The following is a 22,213-nucleotide window of genomic DNA, read 5'->3' on the forward strand; positions in this document are numbered from 1 at the left end:
AGCGTCGGGCAAAGACGCACGGACTTTTGCATTAAAGGCGCATTCATTCTCACTGCCCGATCTTCTGAATCTTGCTCCTGAATCTCATCTACGAAAGAACAATTGATGTTTCAAGTGGAAGATGGAGAAGGCCGAGCTTGAGCAGGTGGGCAATGGGGATGCGATAGCACAACAAGCTGATCGTACGACATTCTCTCAAAATGGCGTAAGCGTTCCGGCAGCACCCCCTCAAACCGATGAAGCGATTGCACAAGCTTCACAACTGAGTACGTTGGATTGTGATTCGGATGAATTGGAAGCCTTAGAAGATGAAGCCGACACAGAGTCAACAGATGAAGCCGAAATAGACCGTATCGTAGATGAAGCTGCAATCACTTATCCGCACGAACGAATAGACGAATTGGTTGTCGAGCTCAAAAAGGATGGATTGATTTTATTCATGCAAACTCATGTTGATGGCATCTCGGAGAAACGGATGAAGGCATTCCTCATCGCTCTTGGTGTTCTTCTGCCCAAACAATTGCGGGAAGCCGATCAAGTTCCACTTCCATACCTAACAGCACTACTGAAATCTGCTCTGATCAGAGTTCTAAGGAGGAGAGAGAAATTAAAGCAGTACAATACAGTAGACGATGCTGTAGAATTGATCAAAAAGTCTAAGCGAATAATGGTATTGGGGGGAGCTGGACTCTCTACCTCATGTGGGATACCCGATTTTCGCTCTAAAGACGGTATCTACGCACAATTGCAACATGGAGATGCTCAATACGCACAAGCATTATCCGATCCAACAGATATGTTCAATAAAGAGTTCTTTCTTTATGATCCTACTTGTTTCTTTTCGTTTGCGAAACAAATCTTTCCATCGAATTTCAAGCCTTCGCCTTCACATAGATTTATCAAACTTTTGGAGGACAAGCAGAAGTTACTACGACATTACACGCAAAACATAGATACATTGGAAGACGCTGCAGGGATCGAAAAGGTTTTGCATTGTCATGGAAGCTTCAGCAAAGCTGCTTGTACAACGCCCGGATGTACGTTCACCGTTCCAGGATCGTACATAAAAGAAGACATCTTTGCACAACGGGTGCCAAAATGTCCAAAGTGCTCAGAAGCTGAAGAAGCAAAAAAGCAAGCAAAGTCAGGCAAGAGCCAGAAAAATTGGAAAGCAGACGACAACGATGATGATGATGATGATGAGCTCGATGCATTGCCAGGGATAGGTGTGTTAAAGCCATGTATCACCTTCTTTGGGGAGGCGCTTTCAGGCGAGTTTGATCAATGCGTGGTGCAGGATCGAGAAAAGGTAGATCTTTTGATCGTAATGGGTACTTCATTAAGAGTTGCGCCAGTGAGCGAATTGGTAGGACATATACCTCATTCTACCCCGGTCATTCTGATCAATCGAACGCCAGTAACTCATCTGGCTATGGATATTCAGTTGCTTGGTAATGGGGATGAGATTGTTGATTATTTATGCAAAAGATTAGATTGGCAATTGCCTTTACCCAAGCCATCCAAAGAAGTTGTTGGTCAAGATAGCGCGGCAATAGATATGGCTGTCAAGGAAGAGACTCCTGCTCCCGGTGAGGCAACGAAGGAAGGGGGCGAAGTCCAGCCACAAAGACTAGGTGATACTCATATCTGGCTCTTTCCTGGTGCTGAAGCAGACGAGCTCAAGGAGATGTGGGCAGCCGAAGAGGAAGAAGAGGAGGAGGATGGCGATGATCAGCCCAATCTTAAAAGATCCGCCGATTCTCCCCATGAAGAAGCACCTCAAAAAATCGCCAAAATAGATGAATAGATTCGGCCCTCTGGACATTATGTATTATACTCACACACATCTTTTCATATTAGCGATATCTCATGAGTGTTGATATTAATGCTCTATGTACAAAATGCTTCACTTTCTTCCTTGCTTCTTTCCGACTCCGCCGCTACTTGAAGCTTTTTTACCGCCAAACGATCTACCCTTCCCTTCAAATCCGGGTCGGGAGCTTCCAGATTTTCTCTTTGAGCCCAAAGCTTTTGATTTGGCAGAATGTGCATTGGAAGAGCTACTTCCACTCTTTCCTCCACCGCCACCGCCGCTTTTACCGCCACCCTTTTTATCTTTTCGAGCAGCAATGTTATCCTGACGTTTCTTTTGACGAGCTGCTTGTTGAGAAGCCAAATCGCGATTACGTTTACCCCATTCTGTTGAACTTTTTGCCTTTTGTTTATCACGTTTCTTTGCCGCTTTTCGCAAAAGAGCTTCATCATCACGAATTTTGACTCCTTGAGCTGCTGCTTCAGCTTTACTCCATTTGATATGTTCTGCTCGATCTTTTTCTGCTTGTTCTGCATCCTTTTTAGTCGAGCTTCCTTCTGCATCCTCTCCGCGTGCTTCGATTTTCGCTCTTCGTGCCTCTTCCTTCCTTTTGCGTGCTTCCAAGATGGCAAGAGCAGCTTTAGGATCAGATGGTAAAGCATGCTTGCTCTTTTTCAAAGAGTCTAAAGACTGTCCATCAAATTGAAGTGAAGAGAATGCGATGTCATTTGAATCGGTCACGTTTGCCAGCGAAGAAGTTGACGGTGCAACGCTCTTCCCATTAACAGGTGAAACGAAGAGCTGAGGGGCTGTGGTACCTTTCTTGTCATTTCCTGCATTTTGACCGTTACCTTTCTTGGGTGCAGTTCCTTCTCTTTCAGCACGTTTACGTTCTTTGGCGGCCTTACGTCTACGATCACGCATCTCACCGCGTTGTTTGCGCCTTTCTTCTAGCAACTCATCCTTTGTGCTAGCAATGCTCTCATCATCACCAATCTCGCCATGGCTGTTTTGACCCAATGCTTGCGCTCGTCTTTGGGCTTGAATTCCTTGAATCTTTGCTTGTAGACGTGCTCGCAAATCCAGAATGTTTGGTGGTCCTGCACCAGGCAGGGGGCTTGGGATTGCGGGTTTATCGCTTAGTTCCTCTGATCCTTTGGTGCTGGTGGGTAGTGTCTCATACGAATCTCCATCATCATCGTCATCTTCATCATGGTCCTCTTCGCTATCCTCATCATCGTCTGTATCCCCAGCGCCTTCGTTGCCATTCATCATCAAATCACTGCCCATAGAAAAGTTGAGTGATAGATCTTGCTCTTCTTCCCGTTCTTGCGCTGCAAGTCTTTCGGCTCTCTTTGCCGCTCGTTCTTGTTGTATCTGGATGGCATTCTTTTGATTTTCTGGATCATGTTTGGCTCTTTTGGCTTCCCTTATCCGTGCTTTACGTTCTTCGGCTGTAAGTTCAGCAATCTTTCGTTTGCTCAACGGATTGGAGGAAGTTTGGTCCAAGGAGATCTCGCCGATCTCAGAACCTGCTTCTGAATCAGATTCAGGAGCAAGGTAAAGATTTGCGGGAATGAGAGAAAGAAGAGCAGTGAAAGAAGCATCGTGTCTATTGAGAGATTGCATTAATTCATCCTTCAGCAGCTCATCCTCTGATGCTTTAGCTTTGCCGACTGCCATGGAAGAAGATTCGCCAGGTTTGCCATTCTGGAGTGCATTCCTTCCGTTAGACTTCTTTTTGCCCTTTACGGGTTGTGAAGCCATGATTGGCTCTTTCCCTTTGGCCATTGTTTTGGTTGGAGTTGATGATAGAAGTGATCTAAAATAAAAAGAAAAGCTCTGGAGAATTTCATAATAATTTTCCTTCTTTTGCCTTTTAAAGTGGATCAACTCCCCCCACGCGTCGTTACAGCCCTGCAGGAAAATCTTTACGCATTTTGTCAGTCAAATTTTTGCCTACACGTGCTTTGGAATTTTTGGTCTTTGGCGGATTTTTTTGAGAAGTTTATTGTCCGAACGAGGGTGAAAAGAAAGAGGCACTTTATCTGTCTGAATTGGCAAGAAGGTGATAGAGCAATTCTTTGTCAAGTACCATCATCAACTCTACCAACAATGGCCACTCTTGTCCCTCCAAAGAGTGCCAAAAGAGCTCGTCTAGAGCAGGCCGCCGAGGATGCTAGAGCAGCTCAACTTGCCGAAGCCGGTCGGATAGGACCTTCTTCGGCTACCTTGGTCGTTCAATTTCGTGATTCAAACGGCTCAGCACTTGGTCCGGTGATCTCTTTGCCTGCCGATACGGGAGCAGGACAAATGAACATGATTGTCAATCAACTAAGAAGACAGATGAGAGCTGAAAAGAAAGCAAACAGAACAAGAGAAGAACGAAAGAAAGCTGCTGAAGAGGACGAAAGTTCAGACGAGGAGGATGATGAAGATTTACCATTTGCGTTTCACGTTGCTTTGGACGAAAATGGAGAGAGGAAGGATATACCCATTAACCTGCAAACACGCTTGACAATTGCAAAGAACCTTAAAGAAGATGTCTTGATGACGAAACAAGCACAGCAGATGGGATTGAGTGAGGAAGATACATTAAATGTAGTCTTTGAACCACAAGCAGTGTTCCGAGTACGGCCCGTAAGAAGATGTTCAACAACGCTCAACGGACATGCATCTCCGATCTTATGCTCAACATTTTCGCCCAGTGGTACACTTTTGGTCACAGGCGCAGGTGATAAGACTGCTAGAATCTGGGATCTGACGTCAGAATTACCTCTACATACCCTGACTGGACATGCAGGTTGGGTTCTATGTGCCGAATGGGAAGGTCGCGAAAGAAGACTGGCAACGGGAGATATGAATGGGGAAGTACGGATATGGGATGCTACAGATTCTACACAAGGAAAGACGGGAAGACTTGCTTGGGGATCCAAGACGGGTGATCAAGTTCGAGCAGAACAGGGAGATTCAACGGAAAAGCTTACTTCAGCTCAAATGCGTTCTCTACGGCATGCTTCTCCCAAAGGACACGTCTTGAAAGGGCATGCGAAATGGATCACTTCACTGGCATGGGAACCCATCCATCTCAATCCTTCTCAGCCAAGATTGGCCTCTTCGAGTAAAGATGGAACTGTACGTGTATGGAATGCGACGTCTAGATTGTGTCAGTATGCATTAGGTGCTCATACAGCAAGTGTCAATGTTGTTAGATGGGGTGGAAGAGGATTGCTCTATACCGCCAGCTCAGATAGGACAATCAAAGTGTGGGATGCCAAAGATGGAAAGATGATACGATCCTTAAACGAGCATGCTCATTGGATCAACACACTTTCCCTCAGTACAGACTGGGTATTGCGAACTGGGCCATTTGATCATCTTGGAAAGGTGGCTGATAAGACAGATGCAAAGACGGAGGAAGAATTGGATCAACAAGTTCAAAAAGCAGCCGAAGCAAGATTCAAAGCGGCAACTGCGGGAAACAAAGCGGAACAATTAATCAGTGGATCAGACGATCATACTTTATACCTTTGGCCACCACAATCTCATCTCGATAATGGAGAGGGAGCAGCAACGCCCAAGAAACCGATTGCACGTTTGACCGGTCATCAAAAACTGGTCAATCATGTCTGTTTCTCGCCAAACGGTCAATGGATCGCAAGTGCAAGCTTTGATAATTCGGTAAAATTATGGGAAGCTAGAACGGGTAAATTTGTTGCAACTTTGCGTGGTCATGTTGCTAGTGTGTACAGGATCGCATGGAGTGCCGATAGCAGAATGTTGATCAGTGCTTCGAAAGATTCCACTCTGAAATTGTGGGATCTGCGAACATTCAAAATCCGACAAGATCTTCCCGGTCACAGTGACGAAGTGTATTGCGTTGACTTCGCCGCTGACAAGGTGGCCAGTGGTGGTCGTGATAAAGTTTTAAAAATCTGGAGAAATTGATCTTTTTATATTCATCACAAGTGTACTTTTAATGCAATCAATCAATTCAACGACTTTCGTACGAGAGAAATTGTGTATATACAATCAAATACCAATCAAACTTCACTCTTTACAGTTTGATCACGTTCTTTCTTACCCAACATCTTATAACTTGCTTTACGCATTCTTTCCTTTACACCGTCCTTTGCCCAAACACCACCGCGAACGGCACTGTAACCCATCACACCACGATGACGAGCATGCAAAGCTTCACGCTTGGCGCGATCGATTGATTTCTGTTCTTGCTTGTCAATCACACCGTCATCGGCTGCATGTGAGTTCTGTTCGGCAAGCTTTGGCATGCCTTCTAATCTGTTGTAAACTTCGAAACGATGGCGATCTGTTTGTCCGACTGCTAGCTTCTCGTGATCCAAATCCAATCCTGAATCGACACGAACCTTGACACGTAAAGTTCCTACACGCTCGTATTTGTGAGTTCTTGCGGTGAAGTCATCGATGTGGTTACGCAAAAGGGTACCTAAGTTGCTACCGGCCAAGATTGGAATTTCTAAATCTGTTTCTTCATCATCAACAAGATCACACAAAGAAACGATTGCAACTGCATCTGGTTTGGCGTTCAAAGGGTTTAGACCACCTCCACCGATCGTGAAGGCTAATTGACTTGAGTATCTGTCGTAGACAGGTAATCTTGCCAACGGTTCGTCAGAATCACCACTCATCGAGGGTTGTCTATCGATTGCGGTAAGTTTTTGTGTATCGTCTCCAGTTGTGACTGTGATCTTTTGTTTCTTGAGCTTAGCATCCCATTCGCCATCAGCTTCCAATTCGATGTTGGACAACAATTCAACCGTTGCAGTATCCCAGCCCAACATGTTCTTTGGGTAATCCAATTTGACAGCCTTGAAGACGAAGCTGCATTGAACACGACCGAAACCGACACCATCTTGAAGACTGTAAAGACCGGATGTTTGAGAACTCTTGCTGAAAAGATCCGAAACCTTCAAATCGACGATACCCATGATTGGGTCATGTTCACGCATACGTGCATCACGAACACAAACACGAACTGAAGACTTTGTCCAATCACGAATGAAGACTTCCGTACCGGCTTCGTAGAATGGCATATTGGTATAAGGCTTGACACGAGTTTTGAAGATGATATCATCGTTGACAATCATTTCACAGTAACCGCTTGGAAGATGTTCTGGTGTCTCACCTGAAGCGGAAACATCTTGACCTTGTGTACCTTCACGTTCTTTACCCATAACACCCTTTTCGACATCACGACGTTCCAAGCCAACAATATGATGAACATGAACGCTCAAAATACCACAAGGCCATTTTGGATCGGGAGGACAGTGAAGAGCATCAGTTTCTTCAGCAGAATCAACAGAAGTTGCCTTGCGTTCGTTTGCTTCTTTTTCAGCTTGAGATTGTTCTTCGGTCTTCTTATTGCCATCTTCAGTTTTGTCGTCATCCTTTTGCATCAAAGCACGGTTCAATTTTGCCTTTTCAAAGAATCCAACACGCCAGACCAATTTACCTTGCATCGTGTCTGCATCTTCGAAACCCATCAGACTATCTTCAAATTCGTGGAATTGGTTAAGAGTTTCACCTTTGATCAATTCACCAATTCTACGTTGAACACGACCAACGATATCATCTGCCGTTCGCTTATCGGAATCCCAAAGTTGCACACTCAACATTTCATCACTTCGAAGATCCTCCTTTGTGACCAAAAGATGAGCGCTTTCGTTCCAATTAGGGTTCAAATCTTCAAAGATGATTCTTGAAGAATAAAGAGGTCTACCGAATTTTGCGAATGACAAAACCACATATGGATCAGATTTACCGTTTGCATCTTGAGCTGAAAGATCTTCACCGTATTTGATATGAACGACCAAAACACCCATTGCATCGGTGTCCTTCTTGATTCCATCTCCGGATAACATTTGAGCCATGTTCATAGTCATTGATTTTGGTGCGACATACTCATTTGCTGCAGCAGCAATTGAACTCTTGACGAAACCGGAAATGAGAGGAAGGTCCAAAACGTTGGGTAATGCTCGCGTCATTGGGATGACACTGACTTCAATGTTAGGAACACCCATCAATGAGAAAGTCAAATTACGGATATAAGGAGGACTTTGCACCATTTGAGCACGCAAACGGATTGTACCTGAAATCTTTTCCACTTGGGCCCAGACATTGAATGGCAAACGAACGAGATCATTACCGATGAAGAAAGTCAAGAGGAGATGGATGTAATCGTTCTTGGTCTTCTTGCCGGGCTCAGCACTGTATGAAAAGGAGATTTCATAACACAAGAAATCACCGGCTTCATCTTCATCTGGAACACCATCACCGTCTTCGTCTCCTTCGACTTTTTCTTTGTTTGCTTGTTGCATTTCCTTCTTTTCTTGATCAGTAGGTTCAACCTTCTTACCTTGGGTGATCCATTCGTCACGAGGGTATTTTGGGTCACCCATCACATCAGCCAAACCACGGAAAGCGATAAAACGGAAAGGATTGGTTCCGTGGCCGACATCACTAATCTTGACTGCATCAACGATACCGGGTAAACTTTGTTGCATAATATCTTCTACTTGATCGACCATTGGGATGAACATTTCAGGATTGATTTGTTTCCAAACTACTGCAATTGCAGCATTCAGCCATTCAACGGATTCAGGAAAAGGAGGTGAATTATCTTTGCCTCTTTGGGTGTGCATATGCATACGAATGTTGTCCAATTCTTTCTCGATTTTGCGACTGGCAATACCCAAAGCTGATGCACCTCCAATTCCCACGCCGATCAAGATAGCCGTACGCAAGAAGAAGCGCCACCAACCTGCACCAAAAGCGACAAAGAACCAAGTGACAGCCAAAGCACCACCAAGAGAGATGTAGAGTGTGCCAAAGTTGCTCAAGATGTTCTTCAACGTTCCATCATCAATAGGGTCAGGGAAGGTTTGCAAGTTGATGTTTGTGGGTTCGGCAGGTTTAGGGTTTACATGATGAGATTCATGATTGGATTTGGCGTCAACTTTGTTTGTTGAATAACCGCCTGCATAACGACTGTCCAATCTCAATGGATCTGTATCTGCATTTTTGGTATCATCAGCAATCTTGACTTTTCCGCCAGTGACTGGATCGTGTACCAAACGTTCACCTTTTGCAGAAAATCCTTGAGCAGGACCACCTTTTTGTGGTGCCATTTGAGCTTTAATGCGTTCCTTTTCTTCTTGTCCACCACCGGATGATTTGAAGCCGTCATCCGTTTCATCTTTGACACCACCTTCTGCTCCGCCATTGCTGGCATCATTTTCTTCGACACTCTTCATTCCTGGTGCTTTTTCATCAGATGCTGATTGTGGTAATTCGGATTGATTGGCTTCAGCCGCACGTTCACGTTCTGCTTCGATTTGACGATATTCCTGCACCGTTGGCACGCGGTGCCTTTCACTATAGCCCGAAGACATGAGGGGCTGAATATGCTAGATACACAAAGGAGTGATTGTGATGGTGTTTGATGAAGGAATATCCTCCACCTTGTCAATCACATCAATCAATGAAATACATATCATATTTATCCTGTTCAGATGTGGCTTGTTGATTTACGCTAGATGACCAAAGAGATCGAATCAACGGAGTTGGAACAAAATGACTGTCCCGACGAGACCCTTTCTACCATACCTTAGGGTGATGCTCTTACTGTTTGTCTGCACTGCCTCTTTCTTCATCATTGTATTCATCAATGCGGAAGAATGAAAAAGGTGGAGAAGTAGTGCAAAATCGGTGGGAATTTTAAGAATAACGGAGTACGGCCTTTATTATTCGTTTGACATTTCAACCTTGCAGCACAAATGCAGTCTGCAAAGTGACGTACATAAGCAAAACACGCTAGCCAAAATGGTATTATGAGTGGAATGCTTTGACGAGCACGTGTAAGAACCAAAATGAATTGCTGCTGCTCAAGAAGACTGTCAATCAATCAATACACGTGACCAGCAGCCCGCGGCAGTAAATCAAGGGCAATTGTGCCTAAACGCGTGAGTGCGGCTACTGGGTAAGAAGCTTATTCACTCTAAGCGCTGCTTTCTGCTGCTGCGCGCATATTCTCAGTCAAAAAACTCAATCCTTCCAATTCAACCTTGTCTCCATCAACATCAACCTCACTTTTACAACAATCAAATTATCATAATGGCTGACGCAGCTCCTCGTGGTCGTGGTGGATTCGGTGGTCGTGGTCGCGGTGGTCGTGGCCGTGGACCTCGTCGTGGCGGTCGTAAAGACGAAAAGGAAGAATGGACCCCAGTCACATCTGTCGGTCGTTTGGTGAAAGACGGAAAGATCAAGTCAATCGAAGAAATCTACTTGTTCTCCTTGCCAATCAAAGAATACCAAGTCATTGACATTCTCTTGCCCAAATTGAAGGATGAAGTCATGAAGATCATGCCCGTTCAAAAGCAAACCCGTGCAGGTCAACGTACACGTTTCAAGGCTTTCGTTGCCGTCGGTGATTTCGATGGACATGTCGGTTTGGGTGTCAAGTGCGCCAAAGAAGTTGCAACCGCCATCCGTGCTGCCATCAACATTGCCAAATTGAACTGTGTGCCGATTAGAAGAGGCTACTGGCAATCAAATCTTGGTGAACCCCACACCGTTCCCATGAAGACCAGTGCCAAATGTGCTTCCGTCATGTGTCGTTTGGTTCCCGCTCCCCGTGGTACAGGTATCGTTGCCGCTCCTGCTGCCAAGAGAATGTTACAATTAGCCGGTATTGAAGACTGTTATTCACAAGCAAGTGGTCAAACTGCCACCCAAGGAAACTTCATCCAAGCCACCTACATTGCATTGGCAAGGACATACGCCATTTTGGAACCAAGTTTGTGGCCCGAAGTTGCACCTTCAGCAACACTTTACGCAGAACATGCCGCTCATTTGGCACGCTCTGCCAAGAAAACCATCGCTTAAGAGTGATGATCTCTCTCCCCCTTCTTCGCCCTCTCTGTTTCGCTATCCCCATATCCCCAATCCCCTCAAAAATTGTCTCGCGCGAACATGTACAGTCAATCAACAACGATATACATATATGTCAAGCCATGAGCCGAATGATTGGTACGAGTGTTTATAGTGTTGAGATCAATTGAATGATGAGGGTTGTGTGAGAACAATCTGCTACAAGTGTCATCGCTGCATGTTTAGCAGTTAATGTAGGTGACCCAATTCTATGGTACATCACCGTGAATGATTCGCACAAGGGTAAACTTTTATCTTCTTCATGAAAGGATGGAAAGTAGATTGCATATTCAGCTCATGGTACACAGACACATTTGCTGATCCATACCTTTCTTAAAGATTCACAAAGGCCAACGGTTTTTTATAAAGATTTCATTCGGGCCCGCCAGTAATAATATATCATGTTAGGAAAATATGAAAGGAGGGGAAATTAAGAAAAGCGGAACCGAAAGTTTAGAAAGGCTGAAGAATATTGCATCATTCTTATACCACAAGATTGACTTGGCGTTTATCTGATGCAGCGTAGATGACAGCATGATTCTCGCATGCCTTGATGAGCCAATTCGTGTGCTGTATCGTTCCCATGATTGCCTGAATGACCACGAACATAAACCAATTCTGGTCTAGTATTGAAAAAAGCCATATTTTGAAATAGCTTGTTAAGTACAGGTCCATAGCCGTAACCGTAATTGCGTTGCCAAATGTTGTATTCCTCTACCATTCTGACCGTATTGAGTGAATCCGTATAAACAAACAATCTTGAATCTCGATTCTCGCATAATTCCATTGCTTTGATAATGGCATAAATTTCAGCGTCATTATTTGTCCGAACATAGTGTGGTGCTCGACCAGAATGAAACTGATCATTCATTTCGTAATCCGCTGGGAAATAAATTCCATATCCTGCCCTTACCCTGCAATCGCATTCAAGATTACTTGGCGTTCCAAACCCTGCCTGCCAGAAAGAGCCATCAACATACACTACTATAACAGAGTTCGTTGGTAATACATCAGACATTTTAAATAAAACGTCTTTCACTTTTTAGTCTAAGTCTATTTTGTTTTTATTCTTGCTTTAGTGACTGGGTTGCTGTTTGAGCTTTCTTGATAATATCGATGAGCTTGCTGGAAGGATGAAATCAAGATAGGAATTACGAGATTAAGATCATTCGTTAGAAAATTTCACGCCAATATAGTTACCCTTCCTTCTTAAGAAACCGAAATGACATTTAGGAAGATCAATCGGCGCCGTTGGTCACGAATGATGCCAAATTTATAAAATAAAAGACCGCCGATCGGTTTGTTAAATGATACAAGAAATATGCTACATACAAGAAAAAGAAAAGACTATCTTTCAAACACACTTTCCTTCGCATCCCTTTCGCATACCTTTTCTAGCTAATTTATCCGCTTTGTTGTTGCCTGCATCACCTGAATGGCCACGGACGAATGACAGTTTTGGTAAATATTTGCACGATTGCATTTCTTCGAACAGTGTTTCGACGTGAACTTTACGTTTATGCTGTTCATTCAACCAAACTTGGTATTGCTTACTGACGTTGACTGCAGTGAGGCAATCTGTAAAGATATGTAAACGTGTATCGTTGGTACGGAACCATCTGATAGCTTGAGTGATTGCATAAAATTCTGCATCACTGCTTTTCTGGACTTTCTGTGGACATCGACCGTAATAACGTTTATTCTTCCTCTTGCTTTCCGGAAAGTAGATTCCATATCCTGCTCTTCTTTTACACTTGCAATGCATGTTCTTTGTACGTTCACCATTTTCCTTCTTCCAGAAAGAACCGTCAACGTATACTTTAATGATGGCTCTAGGTTGGGCAGAAGTGCAATTTTGATGTCTGAATCTCTTCGTAGGACCCTCTTCTTCATCATCCGAATCGTCTCTGCTTCTTTTTCCCATCGTGAAAATTGTTCAATGATAAGTTGTTCAAATTTTTGTCTGATATGGCGGAAAGCAGGGAGATGTTCTTCAATAATCTCTACTATTTATCTTTTCAAGAATGGTGCCAAAGGTGACTTTAGGAATAATCACACGGGTAGATGTTTGGATAGTACGCCGTATTATACGAGTGCAAACTGACCATAAGATGATTAATAAGCGGTGCCGATGAACATATGAGAACTGTACTGGCTGCGACTTAAAGCAAAGGCGATAACAATAGATGAAGTACATATGATACATAAATAGGCGATGATGATCAAAAGACAAAGCATAACGGTTGTTAAATATTACAGTTCGGATAAATTTATGATCTTCTTCCTACGCTCTCACAACGCTTCCAATACCTCTACCATTCTTGTGATCTTCCCGCCTACTTCCCTCAGGGTTGTTCTGACTCCGTCTTTCTCACACTTGATTAATGTTCCCTGCCGTGCACAACTATCAGCCTCATTGTTGCCATGATTACCCGAGTGTCCCTTGACAAAAGTGATGGTAGGAATATGTTTGCGTAGGTACATCTCCCTACGTAATTCAGTTAAAAGGTCCATATCTGCTCTTGACTTCTTTTGCGACCACTTGCGATACTTTGATCTTATTTCCAACGTTCCACTATAATCGGTGAATATGTGTAATTGAGCATTTTTGTCAGGACAAAGTTGAATGGCCCGGATGATTGCCGTCAACTCTGCCCTTCTTGAAGTTTGTTCTTTCCCTGCAACTCGACCCCAAAAGGAGGTTTCTTTCGAAAATGATTTATCCGAAAGTTGATAAGGCGGGAAGTAGACTCCATATCCCGCTCTACCAACACAATAACATTCTGATCCTTCCGTTTTCTTTCGAGCTGATCCATCTGTGTAAACTGTAATCACGCAATCCTCCTCTTGCTTCTTTTCTGCGATGCCTGAATCCCTTCTTTGCATCTTGGTTGGCGATTGATCATCATCATCTTGTACTTCGATATACTTGCGTTTGTCTTTCTTCATTGCTTTGTGGTTGTCGAAGTGATGAATGTACGAAAACAAGGTCCAAAAAAGGCTGTGTGTCATGATGCTAATCATATATTCCCACTCCGCCCCGCTCTTTCATGATGAGGCTTTGTTATATACCACGCATGAAACTCATTTGCGGCTATTACGCCTTCATGCAGGTGAAAGACCCGAGTAAAGCGGAACATATCACAGTTTCCGGGTAAAATATAAAATTTATTGAATGATATCGTACAATTGATGGGGGTATAAAGTTGAAGCATATTCACAAATCACATGGCCAAATTCAATCTTCCTCTTTTCCCGCTCTCTTCAACGCATCTACCTTTGAAAATCCCGCGTTCTGCCAGAACTGTACTGCTCTTTCTCGTTCACGAGATGAATCTTCATCATCTGAAGGAGGTGGTTCGTAATTCTTCCATTCGTCTTGGGGTATAGAAGGCATTGCAGCACCAAGGACTGCCAATCGATCGGCTTCTCTGTTGCCTTTGTTGGATGAGTGACCTTTTACGTGTACGATGATAGGTCTATGCGCACACTTGCGTATCTCAAATTCACAAAGTCGGATCAAATCTTTGTTCTTCACATCTTCATCTTTTCCACGTTTCCAATTATTTCGCCTCCATTTGAACTGCCAATCGGTCAAACAATTGATGGAATATTGACTATCGGTAAAGATGCGTAACTGAGCTTTAGGATCAGGATTGAGCTGGATAGCACGAATGATTGCCATCAGTTCTCCTCTGTTATTCGTCTGTTCCGAACCATCCAATCGACGGCTTTCACTCAAGTGATCATACTCTGGAAAGTATACACCCCATCCTGCTTTTGCTCTTGCTCCTTTTCCGTTAGCGGAAGCCGCTCCATCTGTGTACACTTCAATCACACGAACACCTTCGGGAGTGATAGGATCAGGCATATTTGACTTGGGATAAGACAAGCGAGGCTTTTTAGTAGAAGATTCATGATGTTCAGAGCTCCTCCGCTTTGATGAAGGAGCACCGTTAGAGGGGTCACTTCTACTCACAACCTCGCCGGTAGATGTATCAACGTAAGCGAAAGAGAGTTCACTTAGGGCTGAGTTGGAAGCTTTGGAAGTGCTTGGAATATTAGGAATGTTGCCGCTTTTTGACGACGAACTTGATGCTCCATTATCTCCTCCCATGAATGCTAACGCTTCCTCCTTCGTTTCAAACTTTTTAAACTTAGCGTCTTTGAATCCTTTCACTTGGTCTTCGCACTCAGCCCAGGTGGGGTAGATTCCCGGTTTCCTTCCTGTTCGAACAGCGTAGAATCCTGCCTTTGGCCCCTTTGCCATTGATTCCTGATCTTGAGAAGATTCTTTTATACGTTTGAAGAATCTTTCTAATCCGAAAATGTTTCTCTTGCTCAACCAAATGCCACCACCGCCTCTATTGCTGCTGCTGCTTTTGACCAAACGGCCAATGCCGATTCGAGCAAACAAGAAGTTCACCTTTGTGGGAAAGCCAGAGGTGACCGCTTAACAGCTTTGCTCACCCTTGACTTAAAGATGCTGGAGGGATGAAGTGATGGTGTCAGAGAGTTAATCAGGCAGCAAAAGGAACGCTAACGGTAATTTGTAAGAGATTTAACCGCTAGGCGCTAGCCCAGTCTTTATGCACGCTAATTCAGCTACACTTTCAGTGCAGGAGTGCGGGAAGTCTACTACCAATTGATTTGAAAAGGATGAAATTTTTAGGAGGTGCTTTAGACTACATCATGACAATATTATTTGATGGCAATAGAGTCTCAGCTGATTGATGAAGTTCTATAAAATGAATGATCTTTTTGTTGCGTTTAAGAATAGTATGAACGTCGTAATTTTGAATGACTAGAAGCATGATAAGATTAATATACCGCCATTAGACATGAAGACGATTCATAAGACTCATAAAAACATGAAGCTTTCTCAACTCTTCTGGGGAAGGTTCTGTCCAGTCAAATTTAGGCGGATGAGTATATTTGCTCATCTCCTTCTTACATTCTTCGATCAAGTCTTTGTGTTGCTTGAAGATCGGATCATCACCTCGTAATTTGTTTTTCATCAAGGCTTTTTGCCAATCTTCTAAGGGACGCATACCGTTGGATCTGTCGAAACATAAGCGTGCTTCCTTGTTAGGGCAACTTTCTAAAGCACGGAGAATTGCCGTCAAACCTGCTCGTTGTTTTGGTTCTTCTGCACCGTGTATCGTACAAGTCTCGTATTCGCTCTTAAATCCATCCATAGAAGTTTCCCAGACCCATACTTCTTTAAAGCCGTGATGTTTCAAGACAGTGATTACCACTTCGATTTCATGATCGGATAAAGAAACTGAAGGTAAAACTTCCTTGGAAGTTGATTGACCATTTTTATGGTGATTTTCATCTTGACGAGCGGATAAAGCTGCTTTGATGCTTTCAAAAACCTTTGGTTGTTGGATTGCATCCTCGTCTTGGTCCTTGCCAGTAACAAAAGCATCTGCTTCTTCTTTTGTTTCAAATTTCTTGAATTTTGCGCCACTGAAACCGTCAACGAGCATTTGACATTCTTCCCAATTATCGTATACTCCAGTCTTACGGCCGACACGAACAGCGTAAAAGCCAGCTTTTTTCTTCATTGTAGATTGCTTACGATTTATGGATTTGAGTGGGTTTAAAAGAGAAAGAGATGATGGTAGTGATGTAGCATCTAGACTTAAAGAAGAAAACAGAAGATCGTAAAAAATAGTAAAAAAAGCTCTGCTTCATTTATTCTCTTCCATTTAAAGCAGGCGGCTAATTTAGGCCTCATTCGTTCTTTATGATCGTCGTCACGGAGCTGAATTGAAATACTGAGTCAATCCACCAGCTTTTGACCAGACTACTCGTATTCTACCAATAGCCATAGTAGGGAGTTCTTTATTCTCCTTTACTCAGCATTCGGCGTAAAGTTTTCTGGTTATATTTTCAAACTCAGTTTCGGCAAACCTCAGCCTATAGTTATTAATAAAAGAAGGATGATGATAACAATACAGGAAGCACGAAATCATCGCACATTAGTGACCGACTGTAGTACAACAGAGGGATCGTTCGCTTCAATAAGTACTGCTCTTTTTGATTGCCCTTTATTGCTCGGAATAATATATTTCGCATCGATATTTGATCTTAAGCCTGCTTTCCTTTCCCTTTGTTGAGAACCATCTGAGAGAAATCTTCATCGTCCGATAAGAATGGCTCAAAGTCGCCCCACCCTATATCAGGCTGAGTTGGTTGGTCAGAACATGAAGATTCGCTACTGACATATTGCAGAATAGGCGAATAAGGACATTTTCGCATCTCATCCGAACATTTTTTGATCAAATCACTTTCCTCTGTTAAACTAACACTTGTTTCTTCCCATTCGCTATTCCACGCTTTTATACATTTGACTGAAATTTCGTTATTTGTAAAGATGAGAAGTTTAGCTTCTGGATCAAGTTGACTTTCTACCGCACGAAGGATTGCCATCAAACCTGCTCGAAGAGAATTTCGCTCTAATCCACCTCTACTGTAATACTCATTTGCACCTTTTACGTAATCGGGGAAACAGAGCTTCCACATTGCTTCGCCACCATCAATCTTTCTCACTTTTATATACACTTCCACTTCTTCAATTATTGATGAGCTTGATTCCGGGATCTTGTTGGTATCGTAGCATATTCGTTTTGGCGGCAAAGTTCTTGAACTATCCTCTATCTGAAGTATCTCTCTCTTTGGCGGCCGTTGGGCTGATTCAGTATCGCTTCCGCTGGCTGTACTGCTCTCAGGCGAAGTTTGAAAGTATCTCCTGTTCGGATTATTTCCATTGTGATCATTGCTAGTGTAATTGAAGTTGTTCCTTTCCGGCCTAAATGTGCGGGTGCCAGTTTCTTCAATAAACCTCCTTGCTTCTTCATATGCCGGAAATTTCTTAAAAATTGCACCAGCAAATCCTGTCACTTGTTCTTGACAATCAGCCCACGTGTTATATATACCGGGTTCCCTCCCTTTACGAACGGCGTAGAAACCACCTTTGCTCTTTCCCATAGAGCTCCAATGTTTTAGATTCGAAGTAGAGGACTTAAGGCTATAACGGTGTTGAGTGATAGGTCAATGGCGACTCGTATCAGAGCTTCTCTGAAGAAAACGAACAGGTTTATGCAGTATAAGATGGTGTTAAGGTAGGATACGTTCTTTCGAGAACAAAGGAGCGGTGCCGTATGCGGGCGCGGGGTCAAAGCGTAATGAAGTGATTCTATAAGATTAAAAGAAAGGAATGAGCACGGCTATGAGATATATAACCCAAGAAGAGTTGGCCCTACTTCTTCAGCTTTGGCGGTTGGCGGTTAGATCTTGTTTTCTTCTTTACCCGGTCTTCTTCATCGTCTTCCCTTGCCTTTCTTTTTCGTGTTGGCCGAGAAGGCATATAGTGAACAGCTTTTTCCTGCTTACTTTCTTCAGCTTGGATTCCTGCGGGAGTTTTTTGAGTGATTGCTATTCTACATAGTGAAGAATATACAGGTAAGTTAGCATAAAAGCCAGTTATTTGAACATAATCCCGTGCTTCTTCCCACGTCTGGCATCTTTGATATTCTGCACCACCGAACTCTTTTATTTGCCTTTCGCAATCCGCTTTTGTAGAGTATATCCCGGGATTTCTTCCTTTTCGTACAGCATAGAAGTATTTATTCCCATTTGCCATTAATTTTCCTTTCTATTTATATTGAAGTGGATAAAGATGGGAAAGAAAAAATTTATTATAAAGTGGTAGATGCAGATATTTATGGAAAGCCGGGTCGGAGGGGTATTCATTCTCCTCTATATTTTCAAAAGAATTGCAGAAACGTAAATTGCGTGCCTTTACCTCCCTAACGAGGAAGGGAATGAAAAAGGGAAAAATGTGTACATCTTGACTTGGCGTAATAACTTTCTGTGTGTATGACTGAAAAGGCAGCAACTTTTGTTGGATGCTCTATCATTTATCAAGAAGATTTGAGCATGCTTGTCACAAAAAAGTCCTCCTGACGATCAATTACCATCTTTTGCTCTGATGATCAAGCCAAACATGACATCAATTCAACGGAAATTGTTGCTGAGATTGATTATATAATTACGCGGTCTCACGCTATTGAGGCTATTTAAAGAGGCTTAACCATTCTCCGCGCTAATTTTAGCCACGATGTCTGCCGTGTAATGATGTATGTCAGGCACGGCTTTTTTTGTGCGGCATATCAGTTGTTGCATGCCTGCCAGAAGGGGGGAGGATACACTTAGGCTGAATGTGTAATACCGCTTAGGAGAATTTAAAATAAAGCCGGCTTATATTGTGTGCATGCTGTGTCTTATCGATTAGCAGCAGCATCAGCATCATTATCAGCACGGGGTACCTCGTGAAAGCCAAAAGGCAAACAGCAGGTATTATGGAGAGATCATCCCTTTGTAGGTAAGCTTCTACCATCACCCATACCACCTATAGAGTTCATCAAGTTTCCATTTCAAGTTCATGTATAATAACACTCTCCCAAACAACAAGCAAGCGTAATCGGAAGGAACACCGCATTTACAGCATATGTCGCAATACCACATCACTAAATCGTCATGATTGACCATCTTTTGGGCAGACCTTCAACTCGATTAAAGAGAGTTCAAGTTTTGCTCGTGCTATCCTTTTGGGGATGGATTATACGTATGGGACCACGAGATGGTCCAGGCAAGATTCCATTTGTGAAACGAATGAATGCATATGCTAAACGTTTCACACCATGGCAAATTTTCGTTTTCGCTTTGACCTCCGTTTATGCTGTTCGACATTTAGACGCAGTTGCAGGCTTTGGAGCGCCTGAACCTTTGGCAAGAATGTATTCACGTTCATTTTATCGTGCAACTTGGATCAATACTGCTTTGGACGCTGGCTTTGCAAGTGCAATGTCAATCAGACCACAATGGTTACGGGATATCGCTTCTGTTTTGATGTCATTGTACTATGTCATCTATGCCAACGAAGCAGATGAGAAGCTACGCAAATATCGTGCCTTTTGTACTGTTGACTTCTTGCGTGCAACATGGAACAAGACTTCCAATCCCTACATTCGAGCTGTCACATGGCTTTCGTTTCATCGAATATCAATAGCTGAACCAATTCTCCTTCCTCGACCAAGTATAGGTCCACATAGCAAAAGGCCTATCCGAGCAATGTTGTTCTACTATAAGCCATTGCGATTCTTACGTGAGGAAGACGAACTGATTATCGATTTTGTGGGAGGAGGCTTCGTTAGCATGGGACCAGAACATCATGAAGACCGGCTAAGGCAACTTGCAGCAGAACATAAACGTCCAATCCTGGCTGTGGACTACTGCAAAGCACCAGAATACCCTTACCCTTACGCTTTGGAGGAATGCTTTGATCTTTTTCGCAGCTTACACGAATGCAAGGGTAGTGTGTTGGGCATGTCAGGTCGTTCAACGTTTCGAACAATCTTGACAGGTGATAGTGCAGGTGGCAATTTGGCACTTGGGGTGATGCTGAAGATTTTGGAATATCCACAAGCTCATATCAAATCTGCATATGCTGCCAAAGCTGCTGGTGGACCTGGAAGTGCACCACCACCTTTACCAAGACCAATTGCGCTGATTCTCAATTACCCTGCTACCAATTTTGCATTCACCAGTTGGATGAAACCGGATCATTTGAATGTTTTGCGATCCCAAAGTGAGGTAAATCTACAATTGATCGAACCGATGAGAGGAAAGAATGAAGGCAAGGATAGCGTAGATTCCAATTTATCTGCCCGAAATCGGTTGAGAGGTAAAACGAGATCAGGCGGATCTCAAACGCCAGTGCCACAACAAACAGTGAAGCCCAACAAGAGCTATACATCTCTTGCTAATCAAGCAGAAATGCACTTGGCCGAAAGAGCAAGGATGGCAGAAGCCGAATCATCACCAGATGTTACACCACAAACGAGCTGGATTGGAAGGATTGAGTCGGATGAGATGGATAGACAAGCAAGTACGATGAACGATCCGGAACATCAACAAAGGCTTGCACAGCAACGTGAGCTACAAGCAGCAACGGAGAAGATGGATCTGGAGTTAAATGAAAAGAAAGCCGCTCAAAGTACGACGGTGAACACACGATTGACGATGACGAGTATGGCAGGCTACTTCCAAGATCGTATTTTGACCCAAAGTATGATGCGTGCAATGGCAATTCTCTATATCGGACCGAGACGACAGCCAGACTTCGATAATGATTATTACCTATCTCCAATTGTTGCTCCGGCAAAGTATTTAGCCGACTTTCCTCCGGTCTTGTTTACCTGTGGTGAGAAAGATCCAATTTGTGATGATACAGTGGTGATGGCAGGAAGGATTCGACAAGCAAAGTTGGCCAGACAGATGGCATTAAAGAAACGAGGAGCACGATTTGGAGAGCAGCTGCGCATGTCTGGCAGTACGATGGTAGAAGAAGAGGAAGATGTGGATGATTGGGTACAAATGCGTATCATTGAAGGATGGTCTCATGGATACTTGCAAATGTCAGCTCTTTTGCCTGAGGTGAAAAAAGTCATTTCATTCTTGGCTCAATGGACTGCAGACGCATTTGATGATTATACGGAGCATGCTCTTACTCCTGAACAGAGAAGGAGCGAATCAGCTCGATTGCAAAGGACACAAAAAGGTGAAGATGTTTCCACGCCGTCTTCCTCTTCCTCATTGGAAGAGAAAGCTGAAACTCCTACTAAAGCGCAAACTGTGCCAGCTCGTCCTAAGCTAGGCGTTTTGCAACCTCCTCCAACTTCATCAGATGAGGAAGATGATACGGAAGCATTGACATTTACGCCGAAATCACGTCGGTCACCATCACTACAAAGTCAGGATTCACAAGCAAGTACGTCGGTTAGACAATCCAGAGGCTCACCCAGTACTTCACCGCATTTCATGCCTTCAAAAGCACCTTTCAATCCGATCAACAAGATTCAAGAACAGGCAATGCGATCAAGACCAAACAGTTTCAGTACTGTGGAAAGCAAAGTTCGTGCAAATGCCGCTGCTGCTGCTGCTGCAAATGTACATGATTCAGGAACGCAATCTATGCTACTTCCTCCGCCGTCTGTGCCGATCAGAAGACGTAGATCGAATGATCATCAACCGCCCTTGGTAGGAGGGGAAGGTAGCCTAGTGAAAGAGAGTACATTGTTAGAACGTAGAAGGTTGGATGCTTTGGGCTATATTGGTGGAAATGCAGAAGTGCAAGAAGGATCACTTTTGAAACACACTAGTCAAATGACCAATTCTGCTCTTGATGATAGTAGCGAGAGCGATTGATTTCGATCTCGTACGATGATGTAACTTTATCACTTTAATCGATCATATTGTCATTTTTCATTTCAATCGAATATGACGTTTAGCCTATAATTTAAGGGACAAGGGTTGTTGATTGATTGATCGAGAGAGAGTGTTGATCTTTTTAGTAGTGTT

The 22,213-nt window shown here is 43.5% G+C and overlaps 11 protein-coding genes across 11 annotated transcripts; 4 read left to right on the plus strand and 7 right to left on the minus strand.

The window, feature by feature from the left end:
* Positions 1–9: 9 nt before the first annotated feature.
* On the plus strand, positions 10–1,857 carry FA14DRAFT_81052 (DHS-like NAD/FAD-binding domain-containing protein). The gene has a single exon (XM_025502937.1). The coding sequence runs from the start codon at positions 122–124 to the stop codon at positions 1,805–1,807; it is 1,686 nt and encodes a 561-aa protein (XP_025353369.1). The 5' UTR covers positions 10–121; the 3' UTR covers positions 1,808–1,857.
* Positions 1,852–3,646, minus strand: FA14DRAFT_162211 (uncharacterized protein). The gene has a single exon (XM_025499477.1). The coding sequence runs from the start codon at positions 3,602–3,604 to the stop codon at positions 1,907–1,909; it is 1,698 nt and encodes a 565-aa protein (XP_025353370.1). The 5' UTR covers positions 3,605–3,646; the 3' UTR covers positions 1,852–1,906.
* A 282-nt stretch (positions 3,647–3,928) lies between these two features.
* Positions 3,929–5,761, plus strand: FA14DRAFT_149842 (WD40 repeat-like protein; the record flags this gene model as incomplete). The annotated part of the gene is made up of 1 exon (XM_025497412.1): positions 3,929–5,761. One exon carries the CDS (start codon positions 3,929–3,931, stop codon positions 5,759–5,761), a length of 1,833 nt encoding a protein of 610 aa, XP_025353371.1.
* Positions 5,762–5,856: 95 nt separating this feature from the next.
* Positions 5,857–9,105, minus strand: FA14DRAFT_126532 (uncharacterized protein; the record flags this gene model as incomplete). The annotated part of the gene is made up of 1 exon (XM_025496754.1): positions 5,857–9,105. One exon carries the CDS (start codon positions 9,103–9,105, stop codon positions 5,857–5,859), a length of 3,249 nt encoding a protein of 1,082 aa, XP_025353372.1.
* Positions 9,106–9,705: 600 nt separating this feature from the next.
* Positions 9,706–10,923, plus strand: FA14DRAFT_162212 (ribosomal protein S5). Its single transcript, XM_025499478.1, has one exon. The coding sequence runs from the start codon at positions 9,965–9,967 to the stop codon at positions 10,736–10,738; it is 774 nt and encodes a 257-aa protein (XP_025353373.1). The 5' UTR covers positions 9,706–9,964; the 3' UTR covers positions 10,739–10,923.
* Positions 10,924–11,291: 368 nt separating this feature from the next.
* Positions 11,292–11,801, minus strand: FA14DRAFT_181736 (ribonuclease H-like protein; the record flags this gene model as incomplete). Its single annotated transcript, XM_025501132.1, has 1 exon — positions 11,292–11,801. One exon carries the CDS (start codon positions 11,799–11,801, stop codon positions 11,292–11,294), a length of 510 nt encoding a protein of 169 aa, XP_025353374.1.
* A 336-nt stretch (positions 11,802–12,137) lies between these two features.
* FA14DRAFT_181737 (ribonuclease H-like protein) lies at positions 12,138–12,707 on the minus strand (the record flags this gene model as incomplete). The annotated part of the gene is made up of 1 exon (XM_025501133.1): positions 12,138–12,707. The coding sequence occupies one exon, from the start codon at positions 12,705–12,707 to the stop codon at positions 12,138–12,140; it is 570 nt and encodes a 189-aa protein (XP_025353375.1).
* A 368-nt stretch (positions 12,708–13,075) lies between these two features.
* Positions 13,076–13,732, minus strand: FA14DRAFT_181738 (ribonuclease H-like protein; the record flags this gene model as incomplete). The annotated part of the gene is made up of 1 exon (XM_025501134.1): positions 13,076–13,732. One exon carries the CDS (start codon positions 13,730–13,732, stop codon positions 13,076–13,078), a length of 657 nt encoding a protein of 218 aa, XP_025353376.1.
* Positions 13,733–14,021: 289 nt separating this feature from the next.
* Positions 14,022–16,353, minus strand: FA14DRAFT_181739 (uncharacterized protein; the record flags this gene model as incomplete). The annotated part of the gene is made up of 3 exons (XM_025501135.1): positions 14,022–15,162; positions 15,254–15,269; positions 15,738–16,353. 3 exons carry the CDS (start codon positions 16,351–16,353, stop codon positions 14,022–14,024), a joined length of 1,773 nt encoding a protein of 590 aa, XP_025353377.1.
* A 422-nt stretch (positions 16,354–16,775) lies between these two features.
* FA14DRAFT_185844 (uncharacterized protein) lies at positions 16,776–17,785 on the minus strand. The gene has a single exon (XM_025501482.1). The coding sequence runs from the start codon at positions 17,777–17,779 to the stop codon at positions 16,880–16,882; it is 900 nt and encodes a 299-aa protein (XP_025353378.1). The 5' UTR covers positions 17,780–17,785; the 3' UTR covers positions 16,776–16,879.
* Positions 17,786–19,330: 1,545 nt separating this feature from the next.
* FA14DRAFT_110130 (alpha/beta-hydrolase) lies at positions 19,331–21,403 on the plus strand (the record flags this gene model as incomplete). Its single annotated transcript, XM_025495909.1, has 1 exon — positions 19,331–21,403. A coding segment is annotated over one exon (2,073 nt), but the record flags the coding sequence as incomplete, so codon positions are not given.
* Positions 21,404–22,213: the final 810 nt, after the last annotated feature.

Source organism: Meira miltonrushii (genome assembly GCF_003144205.1).
Source record: "Meira miltonrushii strain MCA 3882 unplaced genomic scaffold FA14scaffold_4, whole genome shotgun sequence".
Taxonomy (NCBI): domain Eukaryota; kingdom Fungi; phylum Basidiomycota; class Exobasidiomycetes; order Exobasidiales; family Brachybasidiaceae; genus Meira; species Meira miltonrushii.

What these genes read in the sequence shown, in the direction of transcription:
- FA14DRAFT_81052 (XM_025502937.1), top strand. Translation starts at nt 122, where the DNA reads ATGGAGAAGGCCGAGCTTGAGCAGGTGGGCAATGGGGATGCGATAGCA.
- FA14DRAFT_162211 (XM_025499477.1), bottom strand. Translation starts at nt 3,604, where the DNA reads ATGGCCAAAGGGAAAGAGCCAATCATGGCTTCACAACCCGTAAAGGGC.
- FA14DRAFT_185844 (XM_025501482.1), bottom strand. Translation starts at nt 17,779, where the DNA reads ATGGGAAAGAGCAAAGGTGGTTTCTACGCCGTTCGTAAAGGGAGGGAA.
- FA14DRAFT_162212 (XM_025499478.1), top strand. Translation starts at nt 9,965, where the DNA reads ATGGCTGACGCAGCTCCTCGTGGTCGTGGTGGATTCGGTGGTCGTGGT.